This window comes from Myodes glareolus, chromosome 5, assembly GCF_982192425.1.
Source record: "Myodes glareolus chromosome 5, mMyoGla1.1, whole genome shotgun sequence".
Classification (NCBI taxonomy): Eukaryota; Metazoa; Chordata; class Mammalia; order Rodentia; family Cricetidae; genus Myodes; species Myodes glareolus.
Window position 1 is genome coordinate 20,734,609 of NC_142030.1, and position 16,406 is coordinate 20,751,014.

Genomic DNA, 16,406 nt, shown 5'->3' on the forward strand with positions numbered 1-16,406 from the left:
CCTAGCTCTGTTCCCCTATAGCTCTGCTATAGGCCCAAAGCAGGTTCTTTATTCATTAACCAACTAAAAACAACACATAGACATAAGGACCTCCCACACTGTAAGTGTACATTTCCAGGGAGCCATCACTTTTTTTCAAGCTCTGTTTTGTCATTTGTAAATGAAAAGTCAGTTGCCTTTGGCTCTAAACTACAATCCATGAAACCAACTGCCAATATGTATAAACAAGGTTGAACAAATTTCCCTACCTTGTAATCTTCATCATCAGCCAACTTTTTCTTCTTATTGATCCAGGTCTTTAGGTCATCCGAGTCTTGGTACAGTTGCTGGAGAAGCAGTGAATCTACCAGCAATTTTCGTCGAGTGGCAGCCCTTTCACGCAGAGCATCTCGCCTGGCCAGCAGCTGTAAAGCACACACACACACACACACACACACACACACACACACTTTAATCTATGAACAAGCTCACAGTCAACAGAAGCATACATAGACACGTGAGATTATTGCCTACTCTGACTATCTTTGCCCCAAAGCCTTTCCTGATCCCAGTGCCCAAGCAAAGTATTGCTAGTTTTGGTTAATTTGTACGAACAAGAGTCATTAGAGTCATCTGGGAAGTTCAAACTTTAAGAATTGCCTCCATAAGACTGACCTTGTGGGCATATTTTTAATGGACATTTTCTTGATTAATAATTCATGTGAGAAGGCCCAGTCCATTATGGGCAGTGCCACCCTTGGTCAGGTGATCTTCAGTTTTGTAAATAAGCAGGCTGAGTAAGCCATAAAGAGTAAGTGAGTAAGCAGTATTCCTCAATGGTCTCTGCGCCTGTTCCTGCCTCCAGGTTCCTACATTGGCTTCCCTTTCCAGTGTATTATAACTTGAAAGCCTAATAAACCCTTTCCTCCCCCAAGTTGCGTTTGGTCAATATTTCATCACAGCATCAGAGAAGGACAGACAGACAAAGGCTCTGCGCCTTGGGCATACCCCATCACGAATAGTAGCAATGTTCTCGGAGTCATAGTGGTCATTGTCGATAAGCTTGGTTGCAGTCTCATCCAAGGTCTGGAAAAAAAATGCAAAGACTTTTCCTCAGCAACACCTAAGTGAGTGGCCCCAGTTTGAATATCCCTTTAAGACAAAGAATAACTAGGAGTAAGTCCAACAATCTTACAGTCAGAAGGTCTGGATCTTAGTGGTAAATTGTGAAACACCTGTACTTCCAAATGTATACTTGGGCTTGATGATGATTTTTTTAGCACTATAATTTTATAGTACATGAATTCAGACATCACTGTAAGTAAACACAGAAGAAATACTTCCAAGGATAGAACCAATATCATTTTCTTACCAGTGCTTCTGTCTATTCCATCCTGTAATCTATTATATTTTTCTGTAGCTACATCTCTGTTTATAGTTATACTGGGATAAGGAGACAAGAAGTGCTGAAATGAAATTTTATCCATATTCATTCATCAGTTCCTCAAACTACTAAATCTCAGAATGGCTTTATTAATTGGGATAGGAAACTATATAACTTGTGATAAAACAATAAAATAAATTACTCTATAGGAAACTTTTTACCAGTGAGTACTACAACAAGTACATGAATTAATAAAGTGTCACCTTATGTGTGATATTAATAGGGGAAACTTAGAAGACTTATAATTCAACTATTGTTTTTTTGTGCCATTGCTGGTGATGGGATATATACAATATATATATAGTGTGTGTGTGTGCATCTATATGTATACTACCCTAAGAGACAATTTAAAATAGACAGTGTATTTCATCATGCTCTTGAATTCCTTCTTCTATATTAATAAATTTTATATAATATTATAACATAAGTTCCACAGAAAATTTATGATAACATTAAGATAAAAATAAAAAATTAAAATTAAAATATATTATAACAAATTATTCCTTTGGGGAAAAATGAATATGATTGAACACATAAACTTTCCAAGAGGAAAGTACATTAAAATATTATTGAAAAGAAAAAACACATTTTAAACATTTAAATGTAGATTCTATTTTAAAAAATAGACCTACTGTTTTTATCTATATGTAAAAATACATAATATAAAGTATGTACTCCATTAGAAGAAATGATATTCTATCACCTTGAAACCCCTTTCTAAATATACTTTGTAGATCAAGAAATTTAATGATAAAAGGTTATTATTATTATTTCGGATATTCTCCCCCTATTTTTTCAAAAGATAAATCTTGATTTGGTTTTCACTTTTACATCATAAGCATAATGTTTGAAGACATGTAAGCAGATATTATCAATAACAAAAAAAGGGGTGGCAATTTACAAGGAGTAGCCCTGATATTAGGTCCTGTAGTCACAACAGTGATTCTGTTTAGAGGCATGTACAGAAACAGTATGTGTAAATATGAAACAAATGTCCAACCAGAACCATTACTTACTATAATCTTTTCTTCCTGGGCAACAAATGCTTCTTCAAAGTCATCATGCTTCTCAAGAAGGGCATCTACACTGCCCACTGAGTTCCCCAGGTCCTCATTTTCCAGGAAGGCCTGTAGAAGACAGAAAGACACTTCTCAGATTTCCTCATTGGCAAGAACCTTTCTTGAAACTTCTCAAAGACAAGGTCAAAGGAAGGAGTCTAGGGAACTGGAGAACAAGGTGAGAATTAGCACAGAGAAGAATATTATTCAGAAATTAACTTCAAATACTCTGAACTTAGACTCGTCATTTTTAATACTTACACGCAACTTTCTCACCTTTATCTCTGAGTCTATTTACATGAAATTCTCTCAACTAACTAAAAATTATTCAGAGTTCTCAAAAGTACCTCAATAGGACTAATTTCTTTCTTTAAGAAGTTGTTCATTTACACTGTCTTACTTACGAATTTTTCTTCTTGAGCCCTAATCAATTTGATAATTATTTTATTTTTCTTTAACTATAGTCAAAATCTCTGTGCCACATACTTAAATGTAGCTTTTGAGATAGTGTCACTATGTAGAACAGACTGTTTTTAAACTTCTGATTCTCCTGCATACTCAGCATCCTGAGGGTTGGGATTGCATGTGTGCTGCAGGAGCTCCTTCCGCTTCTTGAGCCAATAGCCTTTACCAGCCCACTTGGGCATGGTCTCATTTGCTTTAAAAAGCAGTGGTAGCCTCTTTCTCTTTCTCTTGCTTCTGGCTCCACTTCCGGCTACTAGACTCCTTTCCTGATTGCTTAGAGGGCTGTTGACTGGGACAGTGATCTGTAAGTTTTTTACATAAATAACCATTTTATTAATCATAATTCCAAACTGGTGTGGGATTGTTTGTGACTTACGCCTTCACATGTATGCCCATTATACCCATCTTGTATTTAAATATTTTCTATACCTTTGCACATGAAATAGGATTGCAGCAGCAATCTTAGATAGCCTGTTCACTTTTTGTCATGGATCATCCTCCAGTTCCTGAGAAAACTTTGTACTAAAGAAATGACTTTGAGGGTACTAATAGTAGTCAAAGCGGTAGATAAAGAATGGAAGAAGTGATATCTGAAGACAGATTTAGTGTCTCCTGTTACCTCCTGTCTGCTCATCCAACTATCCACTTGTTCACTGTCTCGGTAGAAGAGGTGGAAATCCAGGCACTGACGGTACTGATGCTGACACTTGTCCCACAGTTCCAGCAGGGCAGCCCAATCATTGGCTAGTCTTGTCATCTTAAGAAAGGAAGGGACATTGTATCAGAAAAAATTAACTAATACATTTTATCCTTCATTTACTGAGCAGTTAATAAAAGCAATGCCATTAGAAAATTGCAAGGTGAGTAAGAAGTAAACTACTTTTCTAGGGTCCCAAGATTCAAGCAAATAAGTGCAGTATAGGAAAAATAGGATAATAGCCATTAAAGAGATATATTGTGCTTTATATGGTTAAAACAAAAAGAAGGTATTGATTCAGATAAGGGAGCTAGGGAATGAAAGTACATGAAGTACAAGGACTGCTGTACTAAGAAATTTGCAGAGTTAATGAGCAGCATCAGAAATAAAGAATAGTATTCCCTATGGAGGGATACATTGCTCAGCCTAGATATGGGGGGAGGATGGTTGGTCTTGCCTCAAGAGATGTGACAGACTTTGTTGACTTTCCATGGGAGACCTCACCCTCTCTGAGGAGTAGATGTGGTATGGGGTGGAGAAAAGATGGGGGAAGCGGGAAGGACAGGAGGGAGAGGTAATTGGATTTGGATGTAAAATATGATTGTTTTAAAAATGCAAAAAGAATCATAAAATAAAAAAATTACATTAGACCATAAGAAAATGATAGTGTCAGAACATGAATACTTAGGTTATACTTTGTGCTTTGGAGACAAATGGAGTGGCTAAAATAGTGGCTAAAATGATGATCCTCATCAGTGTTGAAAAATCAGCTTAATTTGAGGTTGTATAGAGGAGAGCAAAAATGGTATCACTGGTCTAGGCACTGTAGGAGACCCAACGATTATCAAAGAACATGCGTCTCTGAATTTACCATCTAGAATTGAGTGTGAAGATGTGATAAAATAAAGCAATGACGTAAGATGGTATAAAGGTTTCAAATTAGGTGTAAGTCAGAGAATTGATGAAGTCATGCCCAAAGCAGAGCAATCGCTCAGGGATTTCAAGTGACTCAGCATAGTCAATGCATATGTGATCAAGGACTAGGCGGACTCCAGACACACCATTAACAGGCTTAGGTGTCTCCTTTCCTTTTTCCAAAAATAGATTACCATATAAGCATAAGGTAGATGAAGGCGGAATATATTATTGAAACTTCACACACCGTGTGAAAGCAGTTTACCTTCTCACGAATTTCCTCAGAGGCTTCGTGATTGCCATCCAGCAGATCTTGACCAGTTACATCAGCGGATTGAAATCGGTCATCATAGGAGTCAATCTCATGCTGTGGTCACAAAACAGAATGGCCCAAATGCAGCAAGAAACTGCCAGGATTTCTCAATGTTGAACAAAATCCCACTATCCTTTCTCCTACTAGGGAAGCCTTAGATCCTTACTTTATGCTGTTGGTGTCTGGCTAGCAGGGCTTCACCACTGGCTACATCTGTGGGCAGCTCATCAGCGTTGATCAGAGCAGTCTTTTCCTTCATCCAGCCTGAGAGCTCATCATAGTCAGATAGGAACCGATGGTATCTGTGAGAAAAATAGAATAAAAGACAGGAAGTAGATGACTGATTTGAAAGGACTATGATCAAAGGTTATGGGTAGCATAATCAATGGCATAAAAGGTTCACCTTGTTCTAATATTGTATGTTTCCTTTCCCTTCTATGGAGTAGGTTATGAAGCATTTCTACACAGGATGGTAGATCCTAAAGTAGGTGTATCCTTGTGTGGGTTACAATTCTGTCACCTTAAGGTCACACCTACCTCAAGTAAGATCTCATGATGCAGTCAGAAAATAAATACATATTATGCAAATATCAGTGGAAATAGAGTTGGTTTTTCTCAAGAGTATCTTAGCTAATATTTAACTCTACTAATCAAGAAAACTTGTAAAATAGAAAACTTTCATTATCTATTCAAAAAGTTAAATATTCATCATTTGGTTGTAAATCATAATGATAACTTGAATACTATATTTTATCTCCTGATGGTTGGATTACTATCTCTGATAACTAAATGCTAAATTTAAGCCTTCTTATCACAGATTTTTAAAACTTTTAGCTGGTAATCAGGATACAATTCTGGGGTCATTTTGACTCTTTAGCTTGAAAGTTTATTTAGAACTTTTGCTGGAGTCAAGATCTTTCCAGTTTTATAGGCTACATTATAAAATCTTACAACTACCCAGACAGGAAAGATAAAGCACGTAATTGAGGGGATGTTTGATACTGAGTATTATACCAGTTTGCAAAAGGGCTTCCATTTGGCAAATTAAAATTTCCTTTGCCTCTACAGAACAGGCAGGTTAATTGAGAGTCTTTTCAACCCTTTTCTGCTTTGGGACTCCCTGGAAGAAGTAGTAGAAGATGTGTAATTTCTGACCCATAAGAAGCCTTCAGCTTTGCATATCTATTAGTGGCCAAGGCACGGATGCGTTCCCAGTTGGAGACCAGCTCCTCTTTCATCTGCTGGATCTGAGCTGCATCTGCAGGATGGGAAATCATCAGCTTGTCTGCTTTGGCACACAGTTCCTTCACCTGTGGGATAAGAAAGAAACTCTTAAAAATTCAAGCACTGTTACTCCTGGCAGAACTTTATTGGACAGAATGAAATAAAAATAATCACATGAATAGTAATAATTAATATGTATGTTCATATTAACATATGTGACTAACACAAAATATCTTATGTTAATGACAATTTTAAAATCCTTATTATCCATAATATGTTTCGCACTCTAGAAGCATTTTTTCATATTATATTGTTCTTTTAATAATATCATAGGAAACCTTTTCTTTTTTGGAAGAAATTATTCTTATTCCTATATTATATGAGTGACAACAGAGAAGTACTGTTTTACTCATTCAGTCCTTCTGCTCATGTCTGAAGCAAGGTTTGGAACAATGGTTATCTCTCACCATCTCTCTATGATAACTCTGTAGATGTTATACAGTCAGAAAGGATCCTTTTGCCCCAAACCTTAAGAAAACCACAGAATTCCTTTGGAGTTTTAGGCCAGGGAAACTATAGTAAAATGCAGACAAGGGTAACTTTTCACATGTCATCATTATTTCTTTAATTATTTTCAAACATAACCAGATATTGTTGAGAGTTTGAGATCTGGTTGCCATAACACATTAAATCCTATAGGGGAAAATAGACCAACAACAAAACAAGAAATGAAGAACAATGGAAGTGGGACAGTGGAAATGGTCCCAGGGAGAGGCTTTATTCAAAGCAAGCAGGTTTGATCTTTTTGTACTCTGCTTCTTTGTGGAAAACCTATGGGTGTCTGCCTTAGTTGAAACTAAAGTTGCAAAATTGAGTATTATGGTAAGTTTTGATTACCAACATGATCAGGCTAACAAATGCCTAACCTAATAAAGCACTTCTCTGGTGTCTGTGAGAACCAAGTGTTTCTATTCACTCATAAGTGGATACCAGATGTAAAGCAAAGGATACACTCCAAAGAACCTAGATAACAAGGAGGACCCTAAATAGAGACACATGGATCGCTCTGGGAAGAAGGAAAGAGATGAGATATCCTGGGTAAACTGGAAGCAGGGAGTACAGAATAGGAGATGGGGGATGAGAACATGAAAGAATGAGATGGGAGAGTGGGGGAGGGACAGAGAAGGAGAATAATAAAAGAGATATCTTGTTAGAGGGAGCTATTATGGGGTTAGGGAGAAACCTGGTGCTAGGGAAATGCCTCCAAAACCACAAGATTAACTCCAGCTAAGACTCCTAGCAATAGTGGAGAGGGTGCCTTAAGTGACCTTCTATATTCAGGTTGATAATCACCCTAAATGTCATTATAGAACCTTCATTCAGTAACTGATAGAAGCAGATGCAGAGATCCACAACCAAGCACTGGGCCAAGCTCTGAGAGTCCAGTTGAAGAGAGTGGGACCAGGATCTCTCCATTGTGCATGATCTGGTTTTTTGGAGCCCATTCCCTATGGTGGGTTGCCTTTATCAGCCTTGATGAAGCAGGGAGGGGTTTAGTCATGCCTCATCTTGATATGTCAGACTTTCTTGACTACCCATAGGAGATCTTATCCTTTATGAGGAGTGCATGAGGGGTGGAATGGGGACAGTAGGAGGATGGGAGGAGGGGAGAGAGGGAAACTGTGGTTGGTATGTAAAATTATTAAAAACTTTTCTTTAAAAAAAGAAGGGAGTAAGAAGATAGATTTAGATTTTAAAATCTCTCAGTTTATTGTGAAAGAAGAAAATTCTTCCCTGATTTACAGTATGAAGGGCAAATCCAGGATCCAACTGCCACAGAAGAAAATGTGTTAAGAGGGATAACTCTAGTCCTATGGTATTTTACTGAGGGGAGATTAATTAATCATTCTTGGAGGTATTTTATTTAGTTGTAAAACATATCATAAAATATGAAAGCATATGAAACAGATGTGTATGTTTAAATAAAACTAGTGTGAATAAAAGATAAGAACTTGCGGGATCACTGAACAAATATGAATTAGAATGAGCAGACTTACTGTAATGCCTTAGAAGAACCCATTCTTTATTGAAAATGTGATGTAATTGTGCCTTCCTGAGTATCGTGCTAGGCAGGAGGATCACCACATACCTTTTATAAGCCTAGGGCCAGCCATTTCTTCATCAAAGGCTTACCTTGTCATCCATGACAGCGAGATTCCTCTCAAGCCCCTTGTGACTGTGAAATAGTGCCTCGGAACTAACAAGATCTTTGCCATAGTCCACAGAGGTGAGTAGAGGCTCTTTCTCTTCCATCCACTGGATGGCTTCGGTGACATCCCTACCAGACAGTGTCATGAATGAGCACCAAGAATCCAAGATGGCCGGAATGATAGGGCAAACAGACCCACAGGACCAACATAGTTTTCTAAAGCAGCTACTAGTCTACTTTTCAACAGGTGAGCACGAATTAATTTAAAAAGTACTTGCTTGTCAGATATTTTTTTCCAATGACATGTTCTAGTCTCGGGGTTCATGGCTATTGAGCTGCCAGAGACACTTCCTGTGTCTGACATGTGAGAAACTATTCACAAATGCCACTCGTTCTTCCCATCCAACTCATCTAATTATTACGTACCCTTTCAGCTTCTGCAGTAACAATACAGCAGTGCTATATTTTTTTATTGTTTAAATACCAAAGTCTGTATATTGGATATCAAGTTGATTTTTGTGTTCTTAAGTCATTTACTCCCTCAAAGGCAAAGAAAAGAAGGTCTTTGGCCTTTGAGATGTTCATAAGTAATTGCTGACAGGAGTAGACAGAAGCTAATACAAATAAATCTGATGCATGGCCATCAACAGGGCCCAAGCTCTTACTTTTTGAAGTACTTATTCCCCAGTTTCCACTTGAGGAATGACTAGGATTATAGTCTGTTTGCCTCTCCTACCTTACTTTAGACGGTGATGGGGACCCTAGCCAGGGCCTCTGGTGCACGAGGCCTTTCCTACTGTGCTGTACCTCCAGCATCCTACCTTTTGAATCTTTGGAGGTCTGCAGCATTTGACAGATTTTCTCGTCTCTTGAGAGCCAGGTTCCACAGACGATCCCAGGCAGCATTGACCTCATCCTGTTTTGCCTTGATCTCAGGTAACTTAGGGTGCTTCTCCTAAGAAAAGAAACCAACAGAGATGACATCATACCAAAAATTACTTTAACACTGAAGTTAGACATCACGCCCTGTCACACTGTCATATAAAGAAGCACAGCTTCATAAGCAATAGCAGACCATTGCCATGGTATTCACCTCTCTCTCTCTCTCTCTCTCTCTCTCTCTCTCTCTCTCTCTCTCTCCCCCCCCCCCCCCTCTCTCATTTTCATGGATCTGAAAGGGGAGAATGTAACCAGAGAAGGGAAAAGCGGCTCATGGCATGTTAGTCCATGAAGGTGTATTCCTCTATTTTCTTACAATGTCACATTCCTCTCATATCCCACAATGAGTGAGCATGCGTCCTTTCAGACCAGAATCTTTTTCTTGGAATGCCTCTTTTGTTTCCACCTCACCTGGGCACACTCGTTAGCATACTGGTTCACTCTGTCCACTTTTCCCTTCCGAGCCGTCAGTTCTTCCTGGAACTCTTCAAACTTCTTATGCAAGACTTCAGTCCGTTCCCAGTCATCGCCCAGCTCCACTAATGTCACTATAGCTTCCTGTAAGTATGAAAAAAATCCACAGATTCACCAGTAAGAATAATCTAGAGTTATTTTTGCAGATTCAAAGCCCCAATACCCTGTTGATTTTTCAAGATAACTCATATGGAGTTCCTTTCTGAGAAAAGCCAGAAGCAGGAGTAAATTTTGAGATGACAACTTTATCTGTGGATTAGTGTCTTCTGGTGAGATTAGGGGGATTATTGGGAGAGACTCTGAAAGTTCCTTCTGTTTTAGAAGACAAGTGAACAATTTTTCCTACTCTGCCTCCATTTGAATCAAGCATCTGCCAAAAGTCCAGCACTGAGTACTTGTGTGTAAGTCTTTAGCCCCAAATGGGGACTATGCTTGAAATAGTTGTAGGTATTGAGAAGCAAGAGTGGAAAATTAATTCAGCCAAGAACCAGAGTGTCAGGCGAACCTTTGAAGTGGGCAGTTAAGCAGTGTGGGGAGAGAATGGTAATGAGTCTAGAGCATACTAAAAGCACAGTGTTAGGCCTCGTCTTCACCACAATCACACCCATAGATTTAGGTTACCTAAATTAATCAGAATTCCTCCCAAATCTTTGCCAAAATTTACTTTCCCCCCAAAGAATGAAATCCAGAAACAGATTCTTCAACTACTCAAGACTACCTATGACACTGTAAAGAGTTACTATGAAGTGCTTGGACAGAGTCATCAGAATACCCAAGAGTATGCAGGCCATTACCTTTTCTTTGATCCACTCCAAAATATCTTCACAGTCTTGTGAGTACTGATAGAATTTCAATGCCTGAAGCAGCACATCACTCTTCTCTTGAGTCAACTCCCAGAGCAGATCCCACAGGTGGTGAAGTTCCTTCAGGTGGGTCTTTAAGGGAGAGAGGCAGAGTGGCTGAGCTGGAAAATAGCTCAGTGGGGAAAAGCATTTGCCTTGCAAACCTGGTAACCAGAATTCTGAAAACCGTGGTGGAAAGGAGAGAACCCTCTGATCTCTCTGCAAGCACGCCATGCTACACACCATAAACACACACACACACACACACACACACACACGTATGCCCACAAATAATGATAAATAAAATATAATTTAAAAATAATCAATGAAGTACAGAAATATGGATAGGTGAAGAATAGGACACATGTGCAGAAAAATGGCTGGATTAATAATCCACCCTCCTATTCATTCATATACTAATTTTTCAACAAATATCTAATCTCTAATCTAACAAAAGAATATATATACAGTGCTAGTGCACATCTTTAATTCCAGCATTTGGGAAACAGAGATAGGTGGATGAATCTCTTTGAGTTCAAGGCCAGCCTGGACTACAAGAGCTAGTTCCAGGACAGGCTCCAAATTTCACAGAGAAACCCTGCCTCAAAAAAACAACCACCACCACCACCACCACAACAACAACAACAACAAAAACAAAACAAAACAAAAAAAAACCCAAAACCAAAAAACCAAACAACAAAACAAAAACAAAAACAAAATAATCTTGCTATGAAACACATTTGTCTGAATCCTACTGTAGTGTCCAGTATCACCTCAGCAGTGATAATGGATAGTTGTTTTAAACACCTCAGGCATTTTGATTTTGTTTTGCATTATAGGTTTTAGAAAACAGAATCTCACTACGTAGTCAGACTAGACTTGAACTTACCACCCTTCTGCCTTTACCTTTCCACTCTGAAGTTATAGGTCTATACCATCATATCCAGTTTTAAAGATTTTAAATAATGTAAGAGTTTACAAAGAGCATAGTAATAATAAAGTTCTATTTTAAACAAAAGGACAAGACTTGAGGTTTTCTTGTTAATACTTTCTAATCAGATTATTTTTCTAGTTAAAATCATTTTTCTATTTTGATAACACTAACATGGGCTAGAATATTTATAATGCATATAGAAAGACTAGCCTCAATTGAAAGTTATATAATGTAATTGGTGATTTTTAGCTTAAAATACATAAACTAAAAATTTTACTCATACAAAACAAAGAATATATGAAATAATCAGAAAGTAGCTACGGCATTAAGAAACGACACCCAGTGGTAAATGATTATTTAAGTGACTATGATGTTCAGGTCTTGACATCCAAGAAATTTTCTGAAGTTGTTAGATTTCAGGGATTTTTGTTTTGTTTTGCAACTAGAAAGCAAAGTATAAAAAAGTGTTCTGTCAGAAATGGGGCATGCTGTGTGAAAAAAAAATCAAACCTTCTCTGGTAAATGGGAAGAATTCAAAGATTCAAATAGGAAAACATCACTTTAAAGTCAGAATTAATAATTATGAAAGAGTCTTTTTAAAAGTCTTTTCATCTGAGAAATGTGGGATAGGCTGAAGTGGGCTTCATCTTGACCCAAAGACAAATATAATAACTGCCAAATTATATTTCTATACCATAGTTCTTTCTCCACCTATGATACCCAAGAATGATCTGTCATTTCTCCTGCCTCCATTTCAATAAAAACAAGCGTTCTGAGCCCTTGTTCCAAAGCAACTACATTGAGGTTTGCCTAGCATAATCCTCTGAAACCCTGATGATGCATGTGGCAACTGGCGGTTTAACTTTGAGACCCTACAGTTTCTTTACCTTGGTAGCTTCATGGGCAAAATGATCTTCTGCAAATCGGGTTTCCCTGATTTCTTCCAGTTCAGGAAGCACCCTTGATTTGGCTTGCACCTCCGCTACAAAGGATTCGTGCTTCTGATATTTCCCCTGCGTTTAGAAATCAGAGCTTTTGAGTAACGAAATGCAGTGTCATGGGAACACCAAGTACTCTTTTTGTTCCTCCTCTCTATTCTAAGTGGACTTCTCACTCCCCGACCTGTACTCAGCAATTTCCCTCGGCCATTGTAGAAACAACCACATCCTAAAATAAACAAGTGTCCACTGAAGGTAGAACAGCTGAACACAACCCCTCAACCAGAGACCGCACAGGTGGTTTTTTCGTTTGGAAAATTATCAATAAAACAATATTCTACTGAAGGCTCCACAGACTCCTATGTGAATAAAACCACGTAATACATGGCATCACTGAATTCGCTTTTAAAAAGTGCCACGCGATAATGAAATTATCCATTAAAAGTTCACAGTGAGCTTTGCTCTTGTCTTATATGAATCAATGCTGTACACATACATCACCCAGATCTTGCTGCATTATTGCCTTTTTAACACCAACCACCAATTATGATCTTGCTTTGCAGTATGTCAACAGACTGATGTAGAGCTTTCCACCAAACTTCTTGTCCTTAAACCTTTGGTTTGAACATAACAACAGCCATAAAGGACTATTTTGAGTTGGAAAAGTCCCCCACTGCTGATGAGAATGGACTGCAGCTGCTTTAGAAGCACTAGTGAATTTTTACTCTCTTAAAAAAAGGTCAGTTGTTTCACCATTAATGTCACAATACTGAAAACACATGGTATGTCACGTTTCTGGAGCTTTCAGCCACTATTTTGTGGAGCAAGCTCTTGAAAAATGCTGGTGTGCATGAGTACTACTTGGATTCTGCAGCAGTCATGTAGAAGCAGAACTTTTGTCTCTAGTAAATGGTCTAAGCTTCCTATGACATCTACATGCTTAATTAAAAGAATGAGAGTTCTGAGTTCTGAGACTTCAATGTGATGCAGTATGATTCTGTATTTTCAACAGCTGATATGCTGTCATTTCCTTGATGTCTGTTTTCTTTCTTCTGTCTCAATTTCCAACATTTTAAAGAAGGAACGACTTTAACCTTTTTCCTAACTGAATTTGTAAACTTCCCATTCCACCACTTTGGCTATGTTCTGTACATATGTTGTGCGTATATCCACTGTTACAATCTGCCCTCCTGACCTGCCACCTAGGTACCCTGTCTCTTTAAGAGACAAGCCCCGCCCACTCCCAATTCTCAGCCCCACGAGGCAAGAGTAGCTCCTGCTCCTCTCTAGTCCCTCTCCACCCACTCTCCACTCCATTATCCCCTTACCCATTAAATAAATTATATCCACGCTCTCGCTGCATGGCATATCTGTCTGCTTCCTAAGCAGGCAGACTCAAGCATCCTGACGCTGCCCCTCCTGGGACCAGCCTTGGGACCCTGAATTATGAATTCTAACACCCACCCCTCAACATTAACATAAAGAAAAGCTCCTTTCATTTTCTAGAGAACTAAGGGTCAGTTTTGGGGAACATCCGTGGTACTAAGTCACCTGTATGTTCGTGGGTTCATAGCTCTTATCCTTTGCAACCTCAAGCTTCTCCATGATCCATTTCTCCAGGTCATCGGCATCTCTCCTGAAAACTTGATAGTGATAGGACTCTTCAAGCTTCTGACCCCTCTCAGCAACACGCTGCTTGAACCTGTGGTACTGGTCTAACACCTCCTGTCTTCTGTGCTGGATTTCTTCCGCGGTTTCCAAAACCTTTGGTCCACTGCTTTCCACAGCCTGTAAGTTAGAAAGTTTCTTCATGTTTTGAAATATTGTTGTGTATTCCAAGATACATATGTGTGATAATTATGTCAATTAAAGATTTTAAGAAGAAAAATAATAATGCTTCTGTTGCTACTTCTCATATTTATAACCCTATCCTTCTTATATATTCCAAGACATTGACCCACATTGAATCTGTTTACACCTTGTTAAGCCTGTTAATTTATACTGTTGGAGGGGCTGTAATATAACCTGTAATTTTTAACTAAAAATAACTATCTTAAATTAATAGTTCTTAATCATTCAAAATATTTTATAGAAAGAACAAATTTGGACTGATGAAGCAACATCACAGAATTTCATATAGAAAAAAAGAAATATTTTATTCTCTTGTAAGGCTAAACAACATAAATAATTAATAAGTACTAACCATACTGTAAATTTAAGGAATAGTCAGGGATAGTTTGTAATTAATTTAATGAATCACACACACAACCATGAATATTTTTCTTCATATTCAAAAGTATAGATTATGTATTATATACTTTTCTTATTTGATTTACTAAAGAAATTCTAAAAACAAAAGAAAATCTAAATTCCACCAGTTGTCTCCTCACTTGTCACAACTGTAAATAATAAGTGTTTCAGTAATTGGTTTTTTTAATATAAAATGTTATATTATTTTCAAGACAAAATTATGTTTTAATTTAAAGAAATAAAGGTTATGTGTAAACAATATCCAGGAAAATTTTCATAGGGCCATTTCTAAAAGGCACTTCTTCCCTTGTTTCTTAGATCTAAAACATGCAGCACAGAGTTTATATTTTAATGTTTCTTTATTTTTCATAAATAGTTTTCCATGGCCAGTAATTATAGTCATTCCACAGACACAAACTATTAAAGGTATTATTTGGTTTCAAATTACCTAGTTGTTTTGTGTATGATATATCTGACTTTAGCAAGTAATTGTTGAGTTTTTATTATTATTAAGTGTAAAGTTCTAGGTCATTTTTAAAAGTGAAACATTCACAAAATAATTAAAATCAAACTTTTCTACTCCTGTAGAGTCAAAAAGTGCTATTTTTAATGACCCTGGTAAAGATGGAATAGAAAGTTCAGAAGAAATGGCTTTCCTAATTGTATCAGGGATGAGAATTCATTTGTACTCACGGCTTCCTTTGGAGGGTGCTCCATCTCTCCCCAAAATCTAAAATTCTGCTAAATGAAATGTAGTGAAGAGAGGAAAATTGTTCTTTTTATGTCTAGTCCACCGCAGATACAAATGTTGGAAACATAAATGTGGCAAAGACCAAGAGAAAAACAGTTTTAGAATCCCGCCAAGCATAGACAATCAGCATTATCTCCAGGAGACAGTTTCTGTTGAGGCAGTGGCTGACTTCCACAGACAAGGTGACTCAGCAGTTTTGGGGAGCTGTGGCTCTCATGACCTCAACAGGAATTTACAAAAGAAAAGAAAACAAAGTTTTCAGATGCAAAAGTACTAAGAGTAACAGATGAAAGGCAGGGGCTGTGTTGGATTGTGTTTTATTCAGTGATCTTTTAAGGTAGGAGAATTTGTAAACCAGGAAGGAGTTCCAGGAGTCCTTCTTGGACTCCACAGAGAAGAGAGCTTAGGGAATTCAAAGACATTGCTTTCTTGTTCTGATCTTTCTAGGAAGTACACACAACAACTTTGTCAAGACCCAGCTTCAGGTATTTAACTACCTTTTACTCAATAATATATTTCAAATTTTGATCTACGATCTTTCTAAAAATTGAGAAATTTTATTTATGATCTCACTGATTAGATTCTTTAAAAAAATAAGATATAAATGTACCTTTAATCATTCAAATAGAAAGTACAGGATAGTAAGGTCTATGAGTGTGTTTATTTTAAAGCTAATTAAACAATATTTTAAAGTTAATTAAATAAAATTATTGCTGGGAAATATATATAAACTATTTATAGCACATTTAAACATGCCCATGAGTCAGAAACCAAATTATTTTACATATATTTAAGTTGGTAGAATTTCCTTCCTATGTATAGTTCCTTTAGGTTACTTTACTAATGAAAAATAAGGAAACAAAATATGATCATACAATGTTTATTACTCCATCACAAAGCTGCTACCCAGCTCCACCTTTATCCTATTTGCTCTTGTTGTTCATGCTTTTGCTTCTTTATCTTCGAAATCATTG

General features: G+C 37.5%; 1 protein-coding gene across 1 annotated transcript in view; it reads right to left on the bottom strand.

The window, feature by feature from the left end:
• Positions 1-15,562, bottom strand: part of Spta1 (spectrin alpha, erythrocytic 1) — a 73,322-nt gene extending 57,760 nt beyond the window's left edge. Inside the window, exons 1-14 of the mRNA XM_087906103.1 lie at positions 15,375-15,562; positions 13,983-14,219; positions 12,381-12,506; positions 10,512-10,652; positions 9,655-9,801; positions 9,126-9,259; positions 8,289-8,433; positions 6,027-6,181; positions 5,038-5,173; positions 4,824-4,925; positions 3,566-3,703; positions 2,440-2,550; positions 988-1,065; positions 249-404 (exon numbers count right to left, since the gene is read on the bottom strand). Coding sequence (XP_087762229.1) covers positions 249-404; positions 988-1,065; positions 2,440-2,550; positions 3,566-3,703; positions 4,824-4,925; positions 5,038-5,173; positions 6,027-6,181; positions 8,289-8,433; positions 9,126-9,259; positions 9,655-9,801; positions 10,512-10,652; positions 12,381-12,506; positions 13,983-14,219; positions 15,375-15,398 — 1,830 coding nt within the window. The 5' untranslated portion in view covers positions 15,399-15,562. The remainder of the gene's footprint in view (positions 1-248; positions 405-987; positions 1,066-2,439; positions 2,551-3,565; positions 3,704-4,823; positions 4,926-5,037; positions 5,174-6,026; positions 6,182-8,288; positions 8,434-9,125; positions 9,260-9,654; positions 9,802-10,511; positions 10,653-12,380; positions 12,507-13,982; positions 14,220-15,374) is intronic.
• Positions 15,563-16,406: the final 844 nt, after the last annotated feature.